Source organism: Epinephelus lanceolatus, chromosome 20 (assembly GCF_041903045.1).
Source record: "Epinephelus lanceolatus isolate andai-2023 chromosome 20, ASM4190304v1, whole genome shotgun sequence".
Taxonomy (NCBI): domain Eukaryota; kingdom Metazoa; phylum Chordata; class Actinopteri; order Perciformes; family Serranidae; genus Epinephelus; species Epinephelus lanceolatus.
The window spans coordinates 23640864-23665482 of record NC_135753.1 but is presented as its reverse complement, the minus strand read 5'-3'; the positions used below and the strand labels follow the sequence as shown (position 1 = coordinate 23665482).

Below are 24619 nucleotides of genomic sequence, written 5' to 3'. Positions count from 1 at the left end.
ATGTGATAACAAAAGTAGTGTTGTTAGAGTTCCTGCAAAGCCAATGTGGTACTTCAATGTAGTGTGTTGATACCTGAAAGAAATGTCTCTGAACGTAGCCGTATCCAGACAGCGATCACGTTGCCACAACAACGTAAACGTAAATTATAGGAGACAGTGGAAGCAAAGACATGCAGCAAGGGCTCATAATTTCAGATATAAGCGGACACACAGACACACACATAAGGTGTTTGCGATAATTCAATGCAGAGCTATGTCTGATTCATGCGCCGGGTGTCAGAGGTGAGAGGTGTGAGGTCTTGCAGGGCACACAGCCTGATGTTGCTTCGCCAAACTCCCAACACTTTCCTCCCTAAATCTGTCACACTGTCTCTTCTTTGCACCTCTCCGCCTTGCTCCCTTTTTGTAAGGATTTATTTTTGTTGCTTTTTATCTCCCGAGGTGAATCCTGGGTGATTATAGCAAGGTGTTGTACTGTATCAAGCGTTTCAGTGCTTTGATTAAAACCAGTGTGACATAACTCTTTGTTTAAACCCAAATCTGTCTCCTTCTCTTCCTCTCAGGTGTGTCTCTCCAATGCTCTTGGCCCCTGAGGCCTGAGGAGAAGTGAGCCAAGCGCAGGCCCCCATGGGACGCCCTGTTACCCAGCATGCACTGCTGCTGCTGCAGTGCATGCTGGTCCTACGGCCCGGAAGCGTGGCCAGTAGGAGAGGGCCGGTGCTGCTGCCTGAATCGCCCTGTCACAAGACGGAGCACCCGCTCATCCCACACTCAGGTAGGAAACACACAAACATGCACACATACACACACACAGGGTGACATCATCGATTCGATTCATTAGGTTTTTCATTTCCCTCCATAATTACGTGAACTTTCCTGTGTGCAGTATGTAATTACTTTATATGCTTTCTCTCTATATCCGACTCTCCTTCCCTTCCTTCCTTCCTTCCTTCCTTCACTCTAACCTTCATCACATTGTTTCCTCCATCGACATCGCCTTCCCTGCATTCACTTTTCACAAGGTTAGATTTGTGGACCATATACAGACAGTTACTGGACCATTTCATAAGGACATTTTACTGTTGCTAGGAGACATAAACACTCTTGGACACATGCTGTCAGCTCTTAGTTGTCAGCGAATTGATGACCAAAGAAAGAAAAAGTACTGAAGTAGAGAACCTTGACATTTTTATTGATATCTGGTTAGCAATTAGCCGATGCTCTGATAGTTTATGTCACTTCCCTCTGCCAACAGCTGCAAACAAGATAATGACTGAAACGCTGTGATTGCATTTTGCTGTTTAAAATGAAAATTAAGTGTTATTAGTTGATTTTGTGGGCAGTAAAAAGATAATCTGGGGTAAGTGTCATTGTGTAGAAAGGACTGACCTCAGACTTGATGATTGAAAAAAACACACACACACACACACACACACGCTCATAATCTTCTTCTGTTGTATTTGACACATTGTTGATGTAGGCTTCATCGCAACATACTGGTCTGGCAAGCTTTTGAAGTCATTGGCTGAATCCAAATGTCCATACCTCACCGCACTTGCAAACTAGCGGACTTAGCAGGCGCGTTCCCGAGACGTCTGGGAGTGCTTAGCGCTGTCCAAATCCACAATTCATGCAGGCCACAAGGGGCCTACAGCAGACTTTCTGCAGACTTCCAGAGATTCCGCTTGGGGTGCAGACTTCAACAGACTTAACTGATTTAATTGCCCACAATTCACTGCAATATGGACGTGACCAACGTAGCCAAGCGCAAAAACAAAACTTTTGTATCTGTAAAAGAGTTACTATAGCTTTATAAACTCTACTTGATTCATGTAGGCCAGAAATAATATTCAACAACATCATGATACAGAAATATGTAGAAATATAGGCTTTAGAGAATTTTTAATGAAAATGCATTGTATAATTGCAGCCTAACCTATAGGTTGTGCAGTGTAATGCCAAATATATTGGCAAGAAAACTGGCTGGAAAAACAACAAAAGAAGATCCTCTGATGTATCTGATACAGCGGTCCCACCACAGGGTCCAGATTTCTACTTAGTCATTAGTTCAAGGTCCACAAAGTTTAATATATTCAGCATCGTATTTGCATTTGACCATGTCTTCGAGCTAGTTTGCTGTCTCGGTCAAGTAGCTGTCCATAAGTCACTCACTGTGCAGCGAGAGACAGCAATTTAAAATAAAAGTTTGTGCCGGAAATTCACTGTAATTCAAAATAAAGTGTTGAGTCACTTTCGGTCCATTTAGAACGGACTCGCCGCCCACTTTTGGACTGTGACCCACCAGTTGGGAACCACTGATCGACTTGGCCTGCCCGATTTATTTAATCATAGTCGGGTCCTTAATTGCAAACATCTCTGTATTTAAAACTCTGCAGTCTATATGTTATACAGAAAAGTATTTTGTTCACTCACAAAACAACCCTATACATGGGCTTTATACCTTGTTATTTGCAGGGACAGATGAGCAGACAGAATGGGACAGCAGTGATCACCATGTACATGATTGTAATCATCGCTCGAGAGTTTCCATGGCAATGAGTAAAACAGTCTTGCGGGCTGTCTATCAGCGGCTTGCAGTCACTGCCCTCGCAGACTTTACTTGATGACTGCGAACTTGTCATAGTACGTACGACCATGGACATTTGGATTCAGCCAAAAATATCCATTTAAAAAAATATATCTGCGCGTGTGCATATGTTGAAATGTTAACGGGCAGAGCAGTACTGTGCATTTAGAGTTTAGACAGTCAAGTCTCTTTTAAGCCTCACCAAAACCAAAAACACAAAAGCAAAAATGTAAGGAATGGATGAAACAGAGTGCTGTCTGCTCTAATGTGAAATGCTATCATTAGCATGTCTGGCTAACAACTATCTACAGAACCTATTCTTACCACCATTGTCTGGAACATGGCACTTAGCCTCAGTCTTTTAGTAGGATATCATGGTGGCATTGTGTTGGCAGTGGCTCCGGCTTCCTCCCACAGTCCAAAGACATGCAGATTAGGTTAGTTGGTGACTTGAAACTGGCGTGAATGTGAGTGTGAATGGTTGTCTGGCGACCTGTCCAGGGTGTACCCTACCTCATGCCCACATCAGCTGGGCTCCAGCCCCCCCCCCCCGCAACCCTTAAGAGGATAAGTGGTTACAGACAGTGAATCATGTCATAGTCATCAAGTGCCTTTTTAAACCCTTTTCAAAATTCCACAAAAATAAAAACACAAATTAGATATGAGTCAGCTAAAAACATTAAAAAGTCAGCTGGAGACTGTTTTCAAACACAACATCAGCTCAGTTAACCAGCTGATACTTCCATTTCCCCCGTCCCTTCCCTGGAGACACAAAGCAGACACAACCCTCCTCGTATGCCTTTACTACACGGCTCTGCAGTTTTTAGATACAGCACAGTCTGCATCACATTTCATTGCCCTTACCCTTTATCTTACATTGCTATTGAACAACTAAAGTGTAATGAAATGATGTGAAACTTAGTCGAAAGAAAGTATCAATAGCGATCAATGCAGTTCTGTCTACCCTGTGCGAAGCAGCAAAATGTCATTGAGCTGTTTTCGGTCCAGCAGAGTCCCAGTCAGATAATCACATAAGTTTCTGTCTAGAGCGAAATGAACTAGAAGACCAAGGTCACTGCGTGTGTCCGAAGATTCAGATGCATGCAAAGACTCATATTCAGTAACACCGCCCGGCACAGTCACAAGTACGACCGTCTGTCTTCACAGTCTTTGTCACTTCATTGTTAGCTGAGGTGGCACTCTTCCCTCTGCGCCAATTGAGTGCAATGATGATGACTAACTGCCTGGCTAACGTAATACGTTCCTGCCTTGTGCTTTCTGCATGAGGGGGATCACACACCAGCCAGTGGGTCAGCTCTGGTCAACGCGTTTGTGTTCTCTAATGTACCAGAATGGCCCATTAAGCTCCGGTGGCTTAATGCTTCGGTTGAAATATGGGAGCATTAATAGGAAGGGTCGACGTTTCAGTTAGTAATCAGACATGGTTCACTAACACAAAGCCTACAGTACAGGAGAAAAGAAAAGGAGAAGAGGGGAGCTCAGAGGCTTCACTGTCTGTGGGTCAGCGTCGAAATGATTGGCTGTAATGATACAGTGGTTTCCTGCGGGAAGATAAAAGACTGCAGCTTCATTGGAGACATATTGTATAATAGAAGATTTTGAATGGTACAGGAGAGCGCGGCTGGTTGTCACATTCATTGGATCTTGTCGCTAGAGGGTTGTTGGTCCTGAAATTTTCAGAATTGGGGTCAGAGGTCACCTAAGGGGATTTCAGGAGTAAGACAGTTAACATTGAGGTGGGAGGACTTTTGTTTTTTCATGTCAGAGTGTAAATATCCAGCTCTTTTCTTCAGAATGGATTTATATATTACTACCATTAAATATCATGAAGGGAAAACTATGCTTCAGCTTTTCAGTTTCTTAGCTAGACGACAACATGTGGTTGTCACTAGCTTGGTAGCCTTCAAAGAATCACAGTTGGGGATGCTGTCACGTTCTCTTCAGGGCAGGTTGTCACATGTATTTTCCCTTTTATTGTTATGTAAGGGTAAAAAATGCATTGTAGCAATCCATCAATCTGGATCGACACATCGATACAATGATCAACGATCCAGTATCATCGATGCAAAGTGAAAACATCGATCTATATCTATCTTTAGGATAGGCTTTTATTTTGAAAGTCTGCTAAGAGAAAGACAACGAGGATAATGTTATTTACTCAGGTATTAATCAGCAGTGTGGAAATATTTTAGATTTCAGAGAATAAAGGGGTCACAGACGAAGCACATGTCGTACATAAACAATGCTGTTACGAGATAAGACCCGACGTAACGTTACCTGCCTGGACGAGCATCTCACTCCGCTAACTTCTCACTACAGCAACATTAGCTGCTCTGTTTCAATAATGTCAGGCTGAAATTCAAACAAGCTGTTCTGTCAGGAGATGCAGTGACTTAAACCAACACTGAGTAAGAAAAACTCTAAATAATACATTTAATTCGTCAAGGTTTGAATGGAGGAAAGTCTGCTAGCCACTATGCTAATTTATGCAGTATATAAACATGCTAAAGCTAATAATGGGTCACTAGCAAAAAACAATTGTTTTGTCTATGAACCTTGACAGGTATTACTGAGCTGAATTTCATACCTTCGTTAAATGATGTTATTAATCCATTTTTTATGGCTGTTGTGAGAGGTTTGCTTTCAGGGCTTTAAGCCAGATAAACCGGAAGTTTTCGGAAAAGATGACGGTTTGGGTGAAAGTCCAAAAGGTTAACTTTTCCTAGGTGCCATTTTATGTGTTAGTGGAGTAAGTATAAAGTAAACTTCACTGCACTTAAGTGGTTACAGTTATTTACATTATTTATGTGTTGTGTATCTTATATGGCCAATAGCAAAAAAAAGAGGTGGCAGCTTCTTCTGTAATCGATTGTTGTAAATGGGCAGATGATATTATCTTGTTAATCGCAGGCCCGTGAATCGCATTGTATCGAAATTGTGTCACGACAGACTTTGTAATATTGGCAAATATTGTATCGTTGTCCAAAGAATCGATATGATATTGTATCATGATGAAGCAAGTGATTTACGCCCCTACTTATTGGAATGTTTTGTCCTGTTTATGTTCTCTTAGTATATGAGATGTGTTAGGTTGTTGCATGTCAATTAAAAATTTCAATAGAATTTTTGGATTTTTTGGATTTACTTTTAAGATTGCCTTCAGTTTTGTTTAGTTTTAATTTTGCCCATTAAATTAATATCAGGACAACAAACCCCACGATGGGGAAGGGTGCCACAAGTGCAAAAGACTATTTTTAACAGAATAAGCAAGAAGAGTAAGGATACAGTTTTAAGGGATTCAGATGAATCTAAAAAGTTTGACGACTAACCCTGTTCTCCTCTAATAGGTAAAAAGTTGTTTTATCCAACTGACTTCTTTTTCGGGTTACATGGGAAACCAGAGGCAGTCAGCTCAGTCCCAAACATCTGCTTTCAAACTGATAAAAGGTGGAATTATTTATCATGAAATGAAATTGCATCGAGGCACAAACATGTAGATTATGCATGTGGATTTCACTGGCTTGTTAAGGGTGTTGACCCCTCAAAGTTTCCTAGCTCACAGCTTGTTGACCTGTCTAGACATCAGCGTCATTGCAGAGCTTCGCAGAGTTTTTTTTCTTGCTGTCATCTGGGGACAGAAAGCACAGAAAGTTTCCCTTTTTATCATTATGCTTTGTTTACTTACTTCCCAATCTAATTTATTCTCACCTTGTGTAGAAATCAGCACCTTTGCAGAGCAGCTGCTATTTCCCATGCTCTCATGAAGATGTACATTTATCTTTGCCTTCACAGGTATATTTATGCTCAGTTTATTAATAACTTTCCTTTCATGACCTGATGATAATAGTCTTTGTGCGGTTGGAAAACATCTCATTGTTCCCAGTCATACAGTACACAAAGCTTTTTTGGACACTGCCAAATTACAGCTCTTGCTTTTTTGCAATAAACGCAAAAAAGCTATGAGTCATTACAGAATATGCTGACACATACACATATGCACGCATATGTACACACATGAGCAGTGTGTGAGGGAAGAGAAACCTCTTGTTAAACCTATTATCATTCTCTTTTGTGTGTCATTGTGCTGCATGTAATGTAGTGTAATCCCTGGTTGTTGAGAATGTGCGGAGCGCGGCTGCCATGGCTCCTCTTCAGCCGAGCTGGGAGGACTACAAACACATTAAACATACCCCTGTGGATCACAACAGCACAACGCTCCCACTCGGCTCTGGCAAACCTTATCCATTTGGACACACATACATACATTAAGAGATTTGACTTGAGTGTTAAAGCTATAGGACATAAATGCACGGTGGATTAAAGAAATGTTTTTCATTTTGATGTATACAGTTGTTTGCTTTCTTGCTGTCAGTTTGATGAGTGATTAATACTGCTTTTGTGTCTGTCTGCTAAATATGAAACTATAATCAGCAGCCGGTTAGCTTAGCTCAGCACAGAGACTGGTAAAGGGGCAAAACAACTAGCTTGGCTCTGTTAGCAAAACCTCACTGCCTGCACCTCTGCGACTCCCAGATTATTACATTAAAACCAAATCTGTCTTTATACAAGGTTTGGGCAATATATATTTTTTCACACTGTCATACCTTTCAGACATTTTCCCAGGGTGTATGATATATGACGGTATTTATGTTTGAAAAAAAATAACATACAAGTTCAGCCACTGGCATTAGAAGCTATTGTAGCACATATGTCATTTTCTAGCCTACAATACTGTGTTTCTAATATGCAATCAGCCTCCTTAGACAAGTCTTGCTAAGTTTAAATACTTATGGCATATAGAATGACGAATAGAAATGATGTGTTGAATAAAATCATAGCTGCTTTTGTAGTTAGAAGTCGTCATCTCAAGATACAGTTATGTGGTCATACTCCCACACAGACTCATTCCCGAGGCATTTTTCTTTTTAAACCAGTCCTGTAACGTTATCCCCACGACTCGCAGTCATCATCTTTCTTCTAAGCTTCTAAGCTCAGCTGCCTGTTTCACTGGTAGAGACTGACCTCTGGTGGTGGGTGCTGTGCATTACATCAATTTAATACAGCATCTCCGTATCAGTTTAACAGAAAGAGGGGTTTCTATAGTTTTGACATAATTGAAAATGACACCTTCGGGATTCCTTAATACCCCGGTATACCTGAACACCTTGATACTGCCCAAGCCTACTTTATTTGTTGATTTTCATACAGATGAGCAAAAGCGATGTGAAATTAGAGAGCTAGTTTTCATGGTAGGCTAAGATATCTGACTGCTGTTCAAAGCTACATATGTAGCCTAGAGACATGAGAGTGATATCTGTAGGGACAGGGGCCATCTATGGCTCAGGAGGTAGAGTGGGTCATCCAACAATCGTAAGATAGGTGGTTCGATCCCTGGCCCCCCTAGTCTGCCTGTTGAAGTGTCCTTGGTCAAGATACTGAACTACTGCTTCTACACTACAACACTGTGTGAGTGCATGTGATTGTTGAAAAACTGTGTAACAGATGGCACCTTGCCATGTGTGTGTGAATAGGAGAATGGGTGAGTAGTAGAAGTAGTGTTAAAGCACTTTGAGTGGTCTAAAGCAGCGGTTCCCAGCTGGTGGGTCATGGTCCAAAAGTGGGTCATGGGTCCATTCTGAATGGACCGCAAGAGAGTCGGGAATGTGTCAAGTTTGTCAAAAGCACACTGCATTTCGAAGTACCGTGAATTTCCAGTACATTGCTTTTGTTTTGAAGTGCCATTTCCTGCTGACAGAGACAGCTTGACAAAGACAGCAAATTAGCTTGATGACATGGCCAAAGGAAAGTATGACGCTGCATATATTAAACTGTGTGGACCTTGAATTAATGACTAAGGGAACTTGACAAAGACAGCAAACTAGCTTGATGACATGGCCAAAGGAAAGTATGACGCTGCATATATTAAACTGTGTGGACCTTGAATTAATGACTAAGGGAAATCTGGACCCTGTGGCTGGACCAGTTGGGAACCACTGCTCTAAAGACTATAAAGGCAGTATATAAGTGCAAGCTCATCTATTTACTGTCTTCTCATCTCGGCCTAACTCCCAACAAAAAGGCAAACTATTCCTTTAAAGAGGAACACCCATTTTCAAAATTAACACGTGTTATGTCTATGGCCTTAGACAGTCAAAAATATTACTAAACATGAACAACTTTTCTCTAAATCTAAAAGTAGAGTGCTTAAACTCAAATTGTGATGTAATCAAAGCATAGAGTCTTGAATTGCTCCATAGGCAATGAGTCGGGGAAAGATGATGTAGGTGACACTGAGTGCAGCCAGGGCAATGTTCTGAATATATGGGTACATTTTCTGTTTCAGAACTGACAACATTACAGCAGAATAAAGCTCATTTGGGTATTAACAAAAAGAAAAAAACTTTTTTTGGGATTACAAAATCAGTCTCCTATTTATCATCTATGGAGCAGCTCCAGACTTTATACTTTATCATCACAAGTTCGGGACTTACTTCTCTGGTTTATGACTGAGAGAGAGTAGTTTATGTTCACAGATATTCATTGAACTTTCTTTGGCCGTGGAAATAACATAATGAAATTCTTAATTTGTATGGTGTTCCCCTTTAAAGGAACAGTTATTTATCAGGCAACTATGTACAAAAAATTCTGGTTCCAGACCCTCAAGTGTGAGCCTAGTATTTCAGGATTTTGGACTATTAGTGAGAACAAACAAGCAGTTTGGCAACATCACCTTGGGCTCTCCTGGACATTGAGACGTTCATTTTTCACAATTTCAGCTATTTCAGAGGTTAGGCAATTAGCACCAGAAAGAAATAAGCAATTGATTAATTAGCTGCAGTTAGATTAATCTGTTCTGGCATGAGATAGAAACACGGTCTCTTTGTAGTCAAGGTTGGGGTGACAGTAGGTGAAGGGAGAGAAAAAACAAGATTGACATATTGCTTTCCTTCGGTAGCTCGTGACCTGCTCGACTCCATTGTGGGTGTCCAGCTCACTGACACAGCTCATATAGTCTCAGTTCGCCTGGTAGAAAAAAAAGTGAAACAATACAGAGCCCAGAGAGCGGTTGTGACCCGTCATGAGAAGCCAAGGTCAAGGTTTGTCTGAGTGTGTTCCAGTGACAGCATTTCTTTCTCTCTGTGTGTGATTGTGGCCTGACTGTGGAAGGGCGTGCCTCACATGGGTTTGACCCCACTGAGGATGGTGGTTTTCTGACTTGGCACAACACTTGGCTGACAGAGCTGCTACTGTGGTGCGAGGATGCTATAGTCTGAAGACTCTGCTTTGTGTGGCGGTTTGAGAAATGTAGGGTTTGAGAAAGAAAAGTGCACTGTACAGTTCAGCAGCTATATTCAAAATGTTGACACAAAAGGTACACTTTCGCGAAAATGGGTCTGAATATAGCCTCAGCAAAGATCCAATGTAAATGTGTTTTATATATAGAATTATTTTAGGAGGGGCGCTGAAGAATTTTCTTGGTGAAAAGTATATTTTGGCGAAGGACTCCTCTTGTAGTGTCAAACCCCCTGAGATGTACTGTATTAATAAAGTGTTGTATTTAACAAGTGTTCCTGGGTGTAGGCTTGAAGGCTTTTAAAGGTTATAAACTGTGGTGTAAACAATGCCTTCACAGGTCAAGCTGAGGGCCACGTCTCTGAGGAGCAGAACCAGCGGACTTGTTTTACAGCCACAGACCGAGCTCAGCTTTTATCATCCCTGAACGCCGAACACATCGTTAGAGAGAGAGGAGTGAAAGTAGGAAAATAAACAAATGGCCTCATAGCATTCATAAACGCAACAGGCTACAACTAGTATCAGGGATCGTTTAATTGGTCATTCGGGGGTGATTCTCCTGAATTGAAAGCCCTCCAAGGTCTTTGGGGCTCAAATCGCAAAACATTAAGTCCGATCTATTCGTGTCCAAGGTCAGTTGTGTTCTAGCCATGTTTTATTTCAGTGGATGACAGGCTGCCAATGGCGTGAGAAGGGCCTGTCCATATTTTTGTATGTCTTTCATTTACCCGCAGCAATAAAAGTCCTGCATGTCATTTCCCTACATATATATTTTCATCTTTTCTTTGTTTTTGTTTTCCCAATTGGCCTAAAGAGATTTGGTCATCTTGTTAAAAGGTTGACTCTTCTTCTGCACACCCTTAGAACCAAACGACTCCTAAATACACATTAGATTTAAATATTTTATTGCTCACTTATTTGTGGCTTCACGGTGGTTTGTTTTGCATGATTCACTCGCCGCCCCGGGGCCACAGCACAGCCACGGTAATTTGAGTTGCAGGACTTTAGCTGCAAAATGTGCTTGTTTTTCTTGCTCAGAATAACATAATAAGGAGAAAACCTTGGAGCAAAGAGCCGCGCGTGAAGGGCTCAGCCGACCTTGCCTTTAGCTTTTCAGGATTTTTTCAAACCGAGCAGGTGTTTGTTTTTTCGACCGCTCGGCCAGATCGTTTCCTTGCGTCAACTCGACCGAATAGTTGCCATTCCTCCGCCGCCCATTACCACGGGGCTGCGTTTAGAGTGAATTGGCTCTTCATTTATGTGAGCGCCTGCTGCCACACTCTATTTACACCACTCACAGACAAACCATTCACGTCGCAGGATTGGTTCCACATGTTGCCGTTGTTGCCGGGCCTGGCGGTACTGTAGAACGCTAACTTTGAGCACTGGCACACTGAAGACTTTGCCTCTGATGCTGAGTGTAAATATTTATATATCCTGTCATTTTGTCTTTGTGTCAACCGCTCTGTGTCAGAGCGGGGAATAACAAACGGGATGTGAGTGATGGGCTGTTCTATTTTGAGGAGGAGGGAGACAGAGGTTAAGGGGATAAGATGGGACCGAGAAACGGGGGGAGGGGTGTGTAAGTGTGTGCGTGTTTGCTGGTTTCATGTTGGCTCCGAGCCCTGGCTGCGCTCTGAATTTTCATCCCAATCCGTGTGCGTGTGTGTGTGTGTGTGTGTGTGTAACGCGTGTGTGTGATTACGCCTTCGTCTCATCGGCAGCCAATCCCCTGATTCAGACAGCTGCTGTACAAGCATGGCTGTGATGTGATTACATTATCACATGCATTTAAAGTGCAGCTGATATGAACATATGTAACATGCAAAGCAGGCCTGAAAGGGAGGAAGTGAGACCGGGAGTGGGATTTTTTATTTTTTATTTTATTTTTTTTTTTTGCTGGGGGTCGTCCTACTGTTTCCTTTCTACTGGATTAAAGCTGATTTTACGGGATCATGAAACCTCCCAGGGTGCCACTAAAATTAGCTATTACAACCAATCCAAAAACAAATACATATTACAAGTTAGATCTGAGTTCACATCAGTGTGATAACTCTCCGCGTTGATGCTAACCCAGTATCCTGCAGTGTTCTTTTTGAAGATCTTTCCAAGTGTGCCACAGTTTCGTATCCCTGTAGTAAACCCAAACTGTGATCTGCGAAACCCCCGCGAGTTTGACTTTGCGAAGCTCCGTATATTTAGCTCCGCAGCCTTGGGAGGGCCCATCCACGCTGGTTATGAATGTTTATGAATGGTTCTTGGCCCCGGTCACAAAAGGCCGTAAATCCTTTGAGTGCTGTTATGTTCAGTTAGAACCTTTTGCCCCTTTTCCGCACTCCAACAAATATCCTCTCTTCCCTGTTTCTGCCTCACACACACGCACACACCCAGGCACACGCACTCTCACATACTCCATCACCCCGTTAGCGAGCCTCCCCTGGTGAGTCAGGGAGATTTATGGGGAGAAGCTGGGTTCGTCAAGCGGCGTCTTCCCCAGGGGGAGTGTCACTGCTACATTTGTATGCCAGGGATACTCTCAATGGCGTGAAAAACAAGCCCAGTGGAGCCAAAGCATTGCCACATCCAAAACTTTGCGTCTCCCTCCAGAATAAGCAGAGCAGCAGCCATTAACCAATATGAAATCTTTGGGGTGAAGTTGGTGGTGATCTTCCAGATATTTATTTCCCTGTTGCTAATGAAAATGTATTAGCGCTGTGAAACCCGGAGTCAGACACTGGCTGCTTTTTTTCCTCTTGCAGCTCTCTTGTACTCGTCACTGGAGACTTGAAAGAGAACAAGGGAACACGTCTTTGCATACAGTGGCGCTGTCTCGCTGCAGATGATATTATTTTGTTAGGAGAGTTGGAGTTTAGTCCCACTGCGTGAGCTGTAGGAGGCAGATGTTCTTTGGAAGCTCCCAGTTTTCTTGTTCTGTTTGTCTTCGAAACACCGAGAAATCCCACGTTTGTCACCAAAACCAGAAAGCACTTGCTTTTGATGCAGCCAAGGGAGCGCGTGCTTTCATTTGAAATGCTGTCTGACAGGTGTGCCTGAAGAAGCAGATAATGCGTTTCAGGGAGGATATTCAAGCTGTCCTCTCCCTCTGTTCCGGTCCTGATGGAAAGCTCCCTGGTAAATTAAAAAAGTCCCTTTGAAATTTTTAGTCTGAAATAGCTCACAAATGTAATGATGAATGATTTTAAATCACTGCAGCAACCACTGCTAAAAACTCTGCAGGAGTTCTGGCACCGCACTCCAAAATACTAATTTCTAGCTATCTGGAGAAAATGTGCCGTATATGGTGATGATCAGTAGTACTGGGATTAGTTGTTATGACTGCAGATGGAGCATGTGATGAGCGATGGGGAAAACATGTCAACTAAACCTATCGGGTAACTGGACAGGAGACAGGCCGTCCTCATCCTTCTGCAACCACCCGGGGCCTGTGATTCAATTGGTCAAGGGTTAATGTGTTGGGCGCCATGCGAACAGGCGTGTTGTGGATAAGATGTCAGTGTCTGTCTGGGATGTCTCTTTCTGTCTCTTCATGTGTGTGTGTGTATCCATCATACCAAGGTCAATTTCCATAAAAGTCAGACTCTCATCGGTCTTCATCGTTCATCCACAGTATTCGTTTACATGAATCAATCAGCAGTAGTGATGGTTTGCAGAAATCAAAGGACTGCCTACTGAGTCACAAGAAGCTAGATTTCACTATTTAGTACACATTCACTCATGAATGGAGGCCTCAGATTTCACTTTCGTTTGGGGGAGGCTGAGAAGCAGTAATGGAAGAGTACTTTGATCCGTGGAGAGTGATTTTTTTTTTTGAATGAGTGACCTTAGAAACGACAACGACAGCTCAAAGCATTTTGTTTGTTATCCACCCTTGCCTTCATTTCCAACAGTATTAGGGCCCATATTTGCATCATGGCCAGTGAGAGCCTGCCTGACAATTTTGTGGAGGAATTGTGATTCATAACACGGACATATATTGATCTATACGTATTTCTTATGCAGAGGGAAATGAACCTTAAAAACACAATACTGTGAATGAGTCAAGTCAGGTCAGGTTTACCCCAGATTGTCAAGAGAACTTTAAAATCTGTATATAGCCCAGTCCAGACCAAAGATTCACGACGAGATGAGTTGAAACAGACAACTACTTGCAATGTGCCACTCCTCAACGTTCTAAAAACCTGCCAGCTCACACCAATGCAACTAGATGAGATGGTGTATCATCTCTATGCAACGACTCTTTGTTCTTCCATTCTGATTTCCAGCTTTTCAGGCTTATTTTGTGGCTGAATAAAATTTGAAGCTTCTTAAAATATGAATGAGGATAGTGATAGTGAGATGCAGTTGTACTTTTAGTGATGAAATGGTGAAAAACAGAAACAAAATGAGCATCAGCACACTGTGAGGATGGAAACAGAGGGCTCGGTGTGGACTAAGCACCTACAGCGGTAAGCAAACACGCTGTCTGCGGCCATTTTGACTTGACCAGCGAACTTCACTACAAGCCAACTGGCTGTGGAAACAGGTGACAAGCTCTACGTTCTAAAACCAGCCGCTGGCGATCTGACTAGCTGACTTCTAGGTGACATCATCAGCGGGCTTGAGTCAAGCTCAGACCGGCCAGTTCACACTGCTGTGACTTTTCTCTACAATGTTAAAAAATGGTTTCATCTCGTCATGAATCTTTGGTCTGAACTGGGCTTAAGACTGTAAGACTGGTTGTTTCTCATATCTTTGTACTGATTTTACACCAGTATTATGTACGATTAAAAATGACAAATTGAAGCTGTCAGAATGAAGAACCAAAAACTGCAGTTCTTTAAATGACCACCTGAGGCTGGCTCCAGAAGCGAGTCTATCCCCATAGACACCTGTGTTAAAGTGCCCAACTTTACAGCAGAAATAAACACATTTACAGCCTGGTATAAAAACAGTTTTGATCTCTACAGCTAATTTTCCCCTTCACAACAGCTGTACAAGGGGTGAATTTCTATAACTCGCCCAATTTACATTTTATCAAGGCTCAAAGTTGTGCATAGTCAAGGGCAGAGTGACAGACTCTCTGCGGATAGTGTCCTTGGGTTCTCAGTCAGAATCACCCATCGCTCCACGACAGTGCCAGCCTTTCACCCTAATATGGTCACTTCACGGGGTCCACAAACCAGTGGGTGATGTCATAGTGGCTACATCCATTATTTTTACAGTCTATGGATTTGACATAAAAGGCCCGCAATCATTAAGGACATGAACTAAACCTTTTCTATTAACTCCTTTCCATATCCATCAACCCCTGCCACTCCAAGTCATTCCCACTGGTTGCAAATAAAAATGGATAAGAGAATTGAATCAATAAAATATAAAAGGAGAAAAAACAGCAAAACAAAAAGACACAACATTCATCAAACACAAGTGAGGAGAAAAACAAAGAAAAAAAGAGTGGGGGTGGAGGTGGGGGGGGCATCTAGTTGTCACCCGGACAGATGGTAGCCTCGTTCAGATACTCAATACAGGACTTCCAGGTCTTGTCAAACGAGTTACCGGTGAAGTGAAAATCTAATCTTCTCAAGTTTGATGTGATTTGGGCTCTCCTTAAGCCAACTATTGTGTGAGGAGGGAAGCGTGTGCTTTGAGTTAAATAAAATAAAGCATCTAGCTAATAGAGTTGTAAAGGCCAGAACACGCCGTTTTATCAATGGGAAGTTCAGTCCTGCAGGTGGTAGGACTCCAGATAGGGCTGTGATAGGTTTAGGGTGAAGGTTAATGCCAAACATTGTCCCAAATGTGTTAAATATTTAACACCAGAAATCTGATGAGAACACGAGAGCATGGTTATCGGGCGACATATCACACACACATACACACACATATCACTGGTATCTGGGAATATTTTGGCCAATCGAGCATTTATAGAAGTGTATCCTGACAGAACCTTACACTGTAATAAACAATGCGTATAGCGCATAGTGAAGAGTGGACTTAATTAAAGATATGGTCCAGCCGGTTGTCAGGTATTGGCACACCAATTATGTTTTCTTATGATATTGATCTTCACTGGTGGAGGATGTCTTTAGATCCTTTACTTGACTAAAAGTACCAGTATCTCAATGGAAATTAATTCCTATGTATGGGCATTAAAAGTTAATGAACTTAAAGTTTTTGAAAGTAAAGTACTCATTATGCTGAAAAATGGCCCTTAAGTGCAGTATTATTAGATTCTAGTCAGGAACACTTTAGCCAAAGAAACTTTATTTCCATTTGCAGTATTATATTTTGCAGTATGGCTCTGTTCTGGGGCCTCTCTGCCGGAGAGAACACACCTCTCTGCCCTTCCAAGCGCCCGCATGGAAAGCCTTAAGGCAGAGACTGAGCATACCTCTCTGCCCTTTCACGTGCAAATGAGGAAAGCCTGAGGCGGAAAGAGCAAACCTCCCTGCCCTTCCATGTGCCTACATGGAAAGCATAAGGCAGGAAGAGCAGCAGCAAAGACCCCTGGGAACAGAACTGAGCAGCATCAATGACAAACAGAAATGACATTGATAAGTCAGACACAGCATGAAAAGGAGGAGCTGGGGTGGAGGCAGGTTGCAGAGCGGCTTGCAAAGGAAGCAGCAACAGTAGGCAGAGGCCAGAGCAGTTTAAATACGGCGCCCTGAATGAGATTCGCTAATTGGTTGCATAGAAAGGAATCATGTGATCTATCAGTTGACACCCTTCCATCAGTCAGCTGCTCCATCAGTTGATTGGGCTGTTTGAGATCAGTTGATGTAGCTGGGATGTGAGCTGAGCCTGACATCATGTCCTGCCTGAACTAACGCTATCAATTATTGTTACTGATGATGATGCAGCTCTTTAAACGTGCTGGTTGACGTGGAGCTAATCTTAACTACTCCGTGTACCGTGTATCTGGTCTGATGTGTTTTGTCAGGAGGTTTCTGGTTCAGTGAAACTTCCCCAACTTGACATAACGTTATGTTTAACTGTGATAAAAGTTCATGATGTCATTGACTCACTGTAGGTAAGTACACAGACACCCCACGTAGCCTATTATTTTTAACGAGCCCCACCTCTTCACTAAGTTATTGCAGGCTTTATAGTCGTGTGACAACAACTGTTTGCACCTCACACTAATGCAGCTTTACTGCCCTCAACTAGGGGCCGAAATCTCTATGCATTTTTGTGCGTGTAAACTCATTGTGATGCAAAACACAAGTGTGACTGCTGTAGTATTTACATCACAAATGCCACACAACATCACTGAAGGTATGAGGAAAGGTAAAAATCAGAACAAAGGCAGCAGGGGAAAGAGTTGCTGCTATTACAAATTTGCCCTTTAAGGACCTGACTCTTTGAGTGTGTCGAGAAAAGTTACAGCAGCACTTTGAACGCAGCTCATTCATCAACACAGCTGTCGTCTGCAGTCATAAACTCAATGCTCTGATTGGCTCACACTTTTTGTGTCCTGTGGTGTCGTTGGCAGAGATGGAGCCGTGGATCTTCAGGTTCAAGGCGGAGGGCACGGTGGATTACTCACAGCTGACCTTCGACCCCGGCCAGAACGAGCTGATTGTCGGTGCAAGGTAACTCATGTTAGAGTTTGTTTTTTTTTTTGGCTCTTTCTCTTTTTCTTTTGTCTCCTCGTCTTTCCTTCCTGTTTCTTTCTTTTGTTGCCTGTCCTTTTGTTGCCGTGTCTTTCATTCCCCTTCTTTTCAGTGTTTGTTGGTGCATTGCATGAGTAATGATCAGTTTCTCTATAGATGTCTTCAAAAGCCAGAGAAAAAAATGGCTTTGGAGATTGTTTCCAAGTCCATTGTCTTTGTCAGGCCTAGCCAAGTATATGTGTGTATGTATGTGTGTGTGTGCTTGCAGTTTCTCTGTGTTTCAGACTGAATCTGAAGGGATTGCATTGGTGACAAATAATTCTGCTTTTACCAGCATCTTTTTGTGTATGTTCATGCATATATGCGCGTGAATATTAAAGCGCAAACTGTGTGTTCTTCAGTGTGTGTGTGTGTGTGTGTGTGTAATGGGTGTATTTATTCACGCTGTGTAAGTCTGAGGCTGATTCCAGATGAAGTGCGCGCTGCACTTCTCTTAATGGCTTAGTTGTCAATAGAAAGAAACACTCACTGCAATGTGAACAAGAGATAACAGAGGAGCCAGCAGGAAGGTGAGCAGCACAACAAACAGAATCAAAGTGAGCCCAGGGAATTTACTAATGCACTCCAGGAACTTAGATGGAAATGGCTAATCAGGGATTGGTGTGTATGTGTGGATGGATGAAGAGCAAAGGTCGAAAAGGCGAGTGGAGTCTCGTTTAAACTGCGGGCACAATTGTGATAACATAACAAACACACAATGTTTTTTGCTGACAATCTTTCATTTTTAGCTGCACACTTCCACCAACACACAGCAGTGTGTTTAGTTCAATTCTCGGTTCCAACTTGATGACTGTCGAGTGTCTCGCTGAGAAAGGCGTTGCGTGGCTGGATGGATGGCTGCAGGCTCAGTTAGAAGTATGAGTGATAATGGAAGGAAAGAGGGATCGATGCAAATATCAATAGAGTAAAACAGGGGGCCGAGGCCACACTGAGACCTGTCTGATAGCCACTCTTCAGGAGATTGATAGATCTCAGTGAAAGTGTTTGTGTGTGTGTGTGTGTGTGATCATGCTTGAAGATTTCAGTTTCAGAATTAGATATCTACTTTCCTGAAAAAAACAATGCTTGCCCTTTAAAAATGATTGCTCATATGAAAGAGAAAACTCATTATGGGATATTGTTAAAGCTATTTCAAGAACTCTGCCTGCAAAATTGTTTTTAAACAATGCATAAAAAGAAAATCATTCAGGTCGATATCTAAAAAGACTTTTTACTGTGAATTGAACGAAATTTACCAAACGTTTAAAACGATTTTCTTTTGCCAGCATGAACTGACAATAATCTTGGATCATGATTGGCCCATGGCACAAAAACTACAAAATATGAATAATACAAAAGTCTCAAAGGGGGAAAAAAATCACAATAAATAATGCTTTTAGTCCTAATTGTCAGCTTTCATGTGATTGCACTGTGGTAATGATGTATAATGGTTTTAGTAGACAGCCCGAGACATCGTTAGTCAATATAAAGAATATTCCTCTTGAGAGGGCATTCATTAGAACCTAATGTTTCTTGAAAAGTTGTAAATGCCAATGAAACAGTTTTGTTTGTGCTGTGCAAATTTGAAAGGCTTCTGGCAAAACAGGATAGGCACTTATTAGAGTGAAGTTTCACCGCCAGGCTTTGATTTTCTTTCAGTCTCTTCCTGCTCTCTCCCTGTTTCTTATATACACATATACTCCAGAGATAGGAGCACTCTGTAGAACTTTTTAGCACTGCTTTATCCAGTTTTTCTTGCTTCCTAATTACGGGTTGAAGACCATCCAACCATCCACAGACTTCAGTCCCTAGCACCCTGGCTAAACTCTGATAACTCCTCATGCCACCAGTGAAAAGGTTCATCTTAACTTATAAGTGGTTGAACTTCAGAAGCTTCAAATGCAGCAGTTTTGAACAGAAACTGATTTTACAAATCAAAGTCTGTTTGTCTCGGGGAGTACGACTGCATATGTCAAAGTTGTCAAGTTGTATCGTGTCAGCCCAGTCGCCAGAATGAAATGTTGGCATTGTACATTTTCTGCATACCACAGATACATTCCTTTTGTACACTGATACATATTTGTGATGGGCAAAGCAGTTCTTTAGATGTTACTGAATCACTAGAATCAGTTCATTAAAAAGATTCGTTCAAAAGATTTGTTCACCGAATCGTTCAGTGCTTGGCGGGAGGAGCCCTGCATCTGCCCTGCAGTGGTGAGTCTCATCACTGGCCAGCCTAATGTTTTAAGTTTGTTTATCTGGAAACTAAGTCTGTTAAAACAATGGGGAGGTGTGTGATTTTGTTCATGTGGCTTGACTCCTGGCTACATTAGCTGTTAGCGTGGAGAAAGCGGTCCCTATGAAAGTGTATCGCTGAGAAGAAATGATTTGAATCACTCAGGGATCGGGATTACGTTGTTCACCGAGTGATTCGTTCACCAAGTGATTCATTCACCTAGTGATTCGTTCACCGAGTGATTCATCATGCGGTAGGCAGTCCCTCCCTGCACCCTGGCTGCCTCGCGACTTGCGAGTGATTCATCGTTCGCATGGACCAAATCGGCAGTTCCACTCCCGGCCTGCATGCTCGCTGCTGAGCTCAACTGAACTGAGAAATGAACGAATCAGTTCCAGAAGTGATTCAGTTCAGTACTTTCACTCAACAGATTCATTCTTTTGAGCGATTCGTTTGCAAAAGACACAACACTAATATGTATCATATCAACATTTCTTAAAAGTGACATAGTTTACATAGCATATTAGCTTATCAGTAGGATGAAGGGATGGTGGATGGTGTGACACATAGGTGAGATGGCTGCCAAGCAGCAGCAGACCACTGATCAAGACCAATAAACGGTTATTTTTTAACCTCGCTTCGGTGCATTTCTAGACGTGTTTGTGGCGACAAAATGGAGAATTTTTAAGAATATTTCAAGACATTTCAAGCTGTGTTGACAGTACATCAGGATATTACGGCATTGTTTGTGGTGACAAAATCAAGAATTTTTTTAACAACATGTCGGGGCATTTTTGGCCATATTTGTGTCAACAAAACGACATATTTTTTTTAATAACACGTTGGGGCATTCCAAGCTGTGTTTGTGGAAACAAAACTGGGTATTCTAAGCCAAAACATGATCTTTTTCTCAAGCTAACCAACTGGGTTTTGTGCCTAATCCAAGCAAGTATTAACCACAGGGTCGTCACAGCATTAAATTGAAAATTTAACCAAGCTACAGCATATGAAATGTACAACTTTAGCAAATTCATGGTTTGCAGAAAAGTGTAATGCCAACATTTCTTCTGGAGATTGGGTTGATTGTGGGTAATGTCGGTGCCAGGTTTTGACAAGGCAGAAAAATGAGTGGAATTTAAAAAGAGGATATCTGTGGTTCTGCAGCATCAGTTAGATCATATTCGAAAACTGTCCATCATGAGTTTTGACAATGTTATAGAAGTGCAGTGCTAAATCAGAGGAAAAAACCCTCTTTTAAGTGTGTCGACATCCTCTGAACCGTTTTCACACCCGACTTGCTGTTAAAGCAGTTTAAGTCTGTATGGTCCCCTTTTGGAGGTCTAAATCCCTTTGTACCGGTGGCACCATGGTTAGGGGAGTGAAGATGAAAGAACCAGAGAGAGAACTCAGATAAAAACTGTACAGAGCTTCGGCCTTGGAGCAGGGATGCTGTAACATCCACACATCTCAGGTTTATTTGAAGAAAATGTCTCCATCAGCTCACATACTTCCTCTTTTTTTTCCCCACAGAAATCACCTCTTCAGGCTCAATCTGGAAGACCTGACACTGATCCAGGTGAGTGCTAATTCTCTCCTGCTCTGTCTTTCTGATTCTCCATCGGTCTGACTCACCCACTTTTCTGAGTGAATATGTGCTCACTCTGACTCTGTCTGCTCTTACAGTCACGCTGGCATTGGCATCCAGAGCGCTGCCTGCCTTCCAACAAACGCCGTGCTATAGTCATAGTGTGCTGCCAGCTCCCACAACTTAAAGCTGTTACAGTAAAATGGTTTAGCATTTCAGATGTCACAACAACTTCCCATCCGGTGGAGTGACAGTGGGTTCGGTCGACAGCGCTGTGGGTTGATACACAGTGAGAAGGAAAGAGTGATGATATAAAGTGTAGACAGCATAAATACCCTGCGTGTTAAAATCCAATTTGAAACTGTATATGATACATATACTCTGCAACTGTGCTTTTCCACATTTTCTAGGGTATTAACATCTTGTGCAATTTCTTTAATACGATTCTACCATTTTGGTGCTCCTCTCGAGGTACAGAATCAAGTGATCTGAAAAACAGAAATTAAAGAATGCTAACTCCAGGGCTAGAACTCTGCCTATGGTGACATGTTGTAAAATTTGCACAAAACATGCATAAATAGAAGTTTGCTCAAGGTAGCAATTATTATTTCTTTCCAGTCCTCCTTTCATTCCCCTTCTCCCACATGTTGTCATTCTAATTTCTTTCTGCATCCTTTCATTTTTCTTTCTTTTATTACACTTGTGTGAGCCTACAATCCCCCCTGTGGAGCTAAGCATTTTGTGACCCACTGAGTTGCCATACAAACATTGACATATCGAGGGGTTTATTTCTAGGTGGTAGCAGCAAGGCTTCTTTGATGGTTTGACAACTCTTGATGTTTGCCATTTACACCCTGGAAAACCACGGGAGAGGATGAGGAGAGGAGAGAAAGAGAAACAGTGGAGCAAGAATGGCTGGATGGAACAAAGGAGAGACTGAGGGGGAGAACTGTTGATATAAATCCGCCTGGAAAGGGAAAATGAGAAAAACGGTCAGACGAAAATGAGAGGCAAGTCTGAATTTGTCGGATAGGAAGGAGTGGAGGGCAACACGTACAAAGGAATCTGGGAGCAGTGAGACAGCACACAGACAGAGGGAAGAAACCCCCCATGGAGAAAGACGAGGATTCATGCAGAGCCGGTCTTTTGTGGCCGCTCACTGGGACGCAGATGCTTTTTAAAAGATGCTCTGTGCCATCCGCACACCCAATCATCCCTCCTTCTTTATTTCATCCTGCACTAGGCTGGCGCTGCAGAATCAGCAAGGAGATTCCACCGACCCAATCAACCCCTCATCTCCAAGACATCTTCTCTTAAGAGAGTTGGATCTGGCAATCCCTGCCAAGGCCTGGCGCCAATTTAAGATGACCTGTGCACTAGTGCCTGCTTTGCATTTGATTGGACCAGGGCTCTAGAGTCAAGGGGAAGGCTAAGTTCAGCTGCTGAAGTGCTAGCCCTCTATTCACCTCCCTCTGAAATCTTTTTCTCTCCTTCCTTCGTATTCATCCTGGCATGAAACAGGAGATTAATTGCACAGAGATTTGGCTGTCTCTGTGGCTGGGTTTACATATATTTGTCATTCTTATTGTTGTTGGATATGAAAGACTTGAACGAATTTCCCCTTTGGTACTGTTGCTCCACTCACATTACATGCATTGCTGATTGATCAAATGGATTTACAAGGGAATGTGGGGCTGAGAGTGTCAGAGCGAACAAAGAAAGTTTGAGCACAAACAGTCGTTAGCAGCTCAGCGCGTTTTATTTCGGTTGCACCGCTGTTCAAAAGAGTTGCATGAGGTTCTTTTTTTTTTTTCTTCCTTTCCTGCAGAACGAAAACAAGCTAAAAGCTACACCTACGCTTGTCTTTGTGATTTCACCCCATCCCCATGCATCAGCCATGTCAGATAATGCCCAGTGGCAGTGATTTGTTCTTGCATGGCTGGCAGCGCTAAGAGTCAGGCTGTGCACGGTTTGACAGAGCACAAGGCTTAGAGCTGGCGTAATACAAACAGCCTATAATACGCTAAAGAGGTGGATATAATTACCATATGATCGATGACGGGCTGATCTCATCTTGTATGTGCATGCATGAAACATTTATGAAAACAACAGACAAGGTCTTTTGCTGCATGAAGGCAGAATTAATCCCACCCCACTTCCCCTGCCCTTGGTTCCAGTATGATGAGTTGTTTCCAAACATTGTGCAAGGCAGAGAATAAACTCTGAATACTTGGTAGCATTACCACTGTGTTATGAAGGGTTTAGAGAATAGTGGCACTTAGGGTGGCAGCTAAACACTGCTGGTCTGACGCACTCTATAGCACATATCGAGTTGAGACTCACAGATCGATAGAGTCTGATTCCAGCAACCATAATCTTCTCAGTAAATGCCCTCCCAGCTTGGAGGTAATAAAAAATAGAAAAGAGCCCAAGAACATCAGAAGTTGGAGAGAGAAGGGACCTCTTTTCTGAGAACTTCTACACTTTCATTGCCCATTTCGAAGCCATTCCTCGTATTTGTTCTTCAGTGAGTTCTGGGAGAAGAGAGGGTTCAGTTACTTATGTTGTTTTGTCTTTTGAGCTTCGGGCAATGTCCAGAAAATCAGGTCCCTTTCCCTTTTACACATGTAGCACACAACAGGAGATTGTCTGTATCAGAGATGTTGTAACCTATTGGAAATACTCTGTTTGGTTCAGGCGAGGGGTGGCATCTGGGTAGAGCGTTCAGGAGGCAGAACATGAAGCAGATAACACAGCAGTTACATAGCAGGTCTGTAATTTGGTCTTAAACAACAGAGTCTGTTGCAGAGTCTTGAATTTGTGTAACGATATCGCCTTCGGCCCTTAAGGACAGATGTTCCAGAATCTCATTATCTCTCTAGTTAGACATTTTTTGTTGCTGTCTACGTGTGTGTGACCCCTCTTCTTCATCCTCGGATCTTAAGTGCAATATATCGTTACTTGAAGACATTTCACCTCTCAACCAAGAGGCGTCTTCAGTTTTAACGAATGTCTTGAATGTCTTCAAGAACTCAAGCAAGTCCAGTTGCCGATGATATAGCACTAGGATTACCATGACCTGGCTGACTGAGAGTCTTCACCATCACATCTTCATCTTCGGATAATTATTTTCTTCTGGTTTTCTGCGCGCTGTGTGATAGAAAGGTCATCAACTCAAACACGCCATGAATTCCCCGGACAATTACCTGCTCTATTCACACATAGGCTTAATCGTACATGAA

At 42.5% G+C, this 24619-nt stretch overlaps 1 protein-coding gene across 2 annotated transcripts in view; it reads left to right on the top strand.

Annotated features, from left to right (window-relative positions):
- The window catches only part of sema5a (sema domain, seven thrombospondin repeats (type 1 and type 1-like), transmembrane domain (TM) and short cytoplasmic domain, (semaphorin) 5A), a 186454-nt gene that overhangs the window by 54112 nt on the left and 107723 nt on the right, over positions 1–24619 (top strand). For both annotated transcript variants that reach the window (XR_004502365.2, XM_033639177.2), the window contains exons 2-4: positions 564–775; positions 17397–17496; positions 21323–21368. Coding sequence is in view for 1 of the 2 variants with exons in the window: in XM_033639177.2 (XP_033495068.1) it covers positions 628–775; positions 17397–17496; positions 21323–21368 (294 nt within the window). In the remaining variant the exon portion in view is untranslated. The remainder of the gene's footprint in view (positions 1–563; positions 776–17396; positions 17497–21322; positions 21369–24619) is intronic.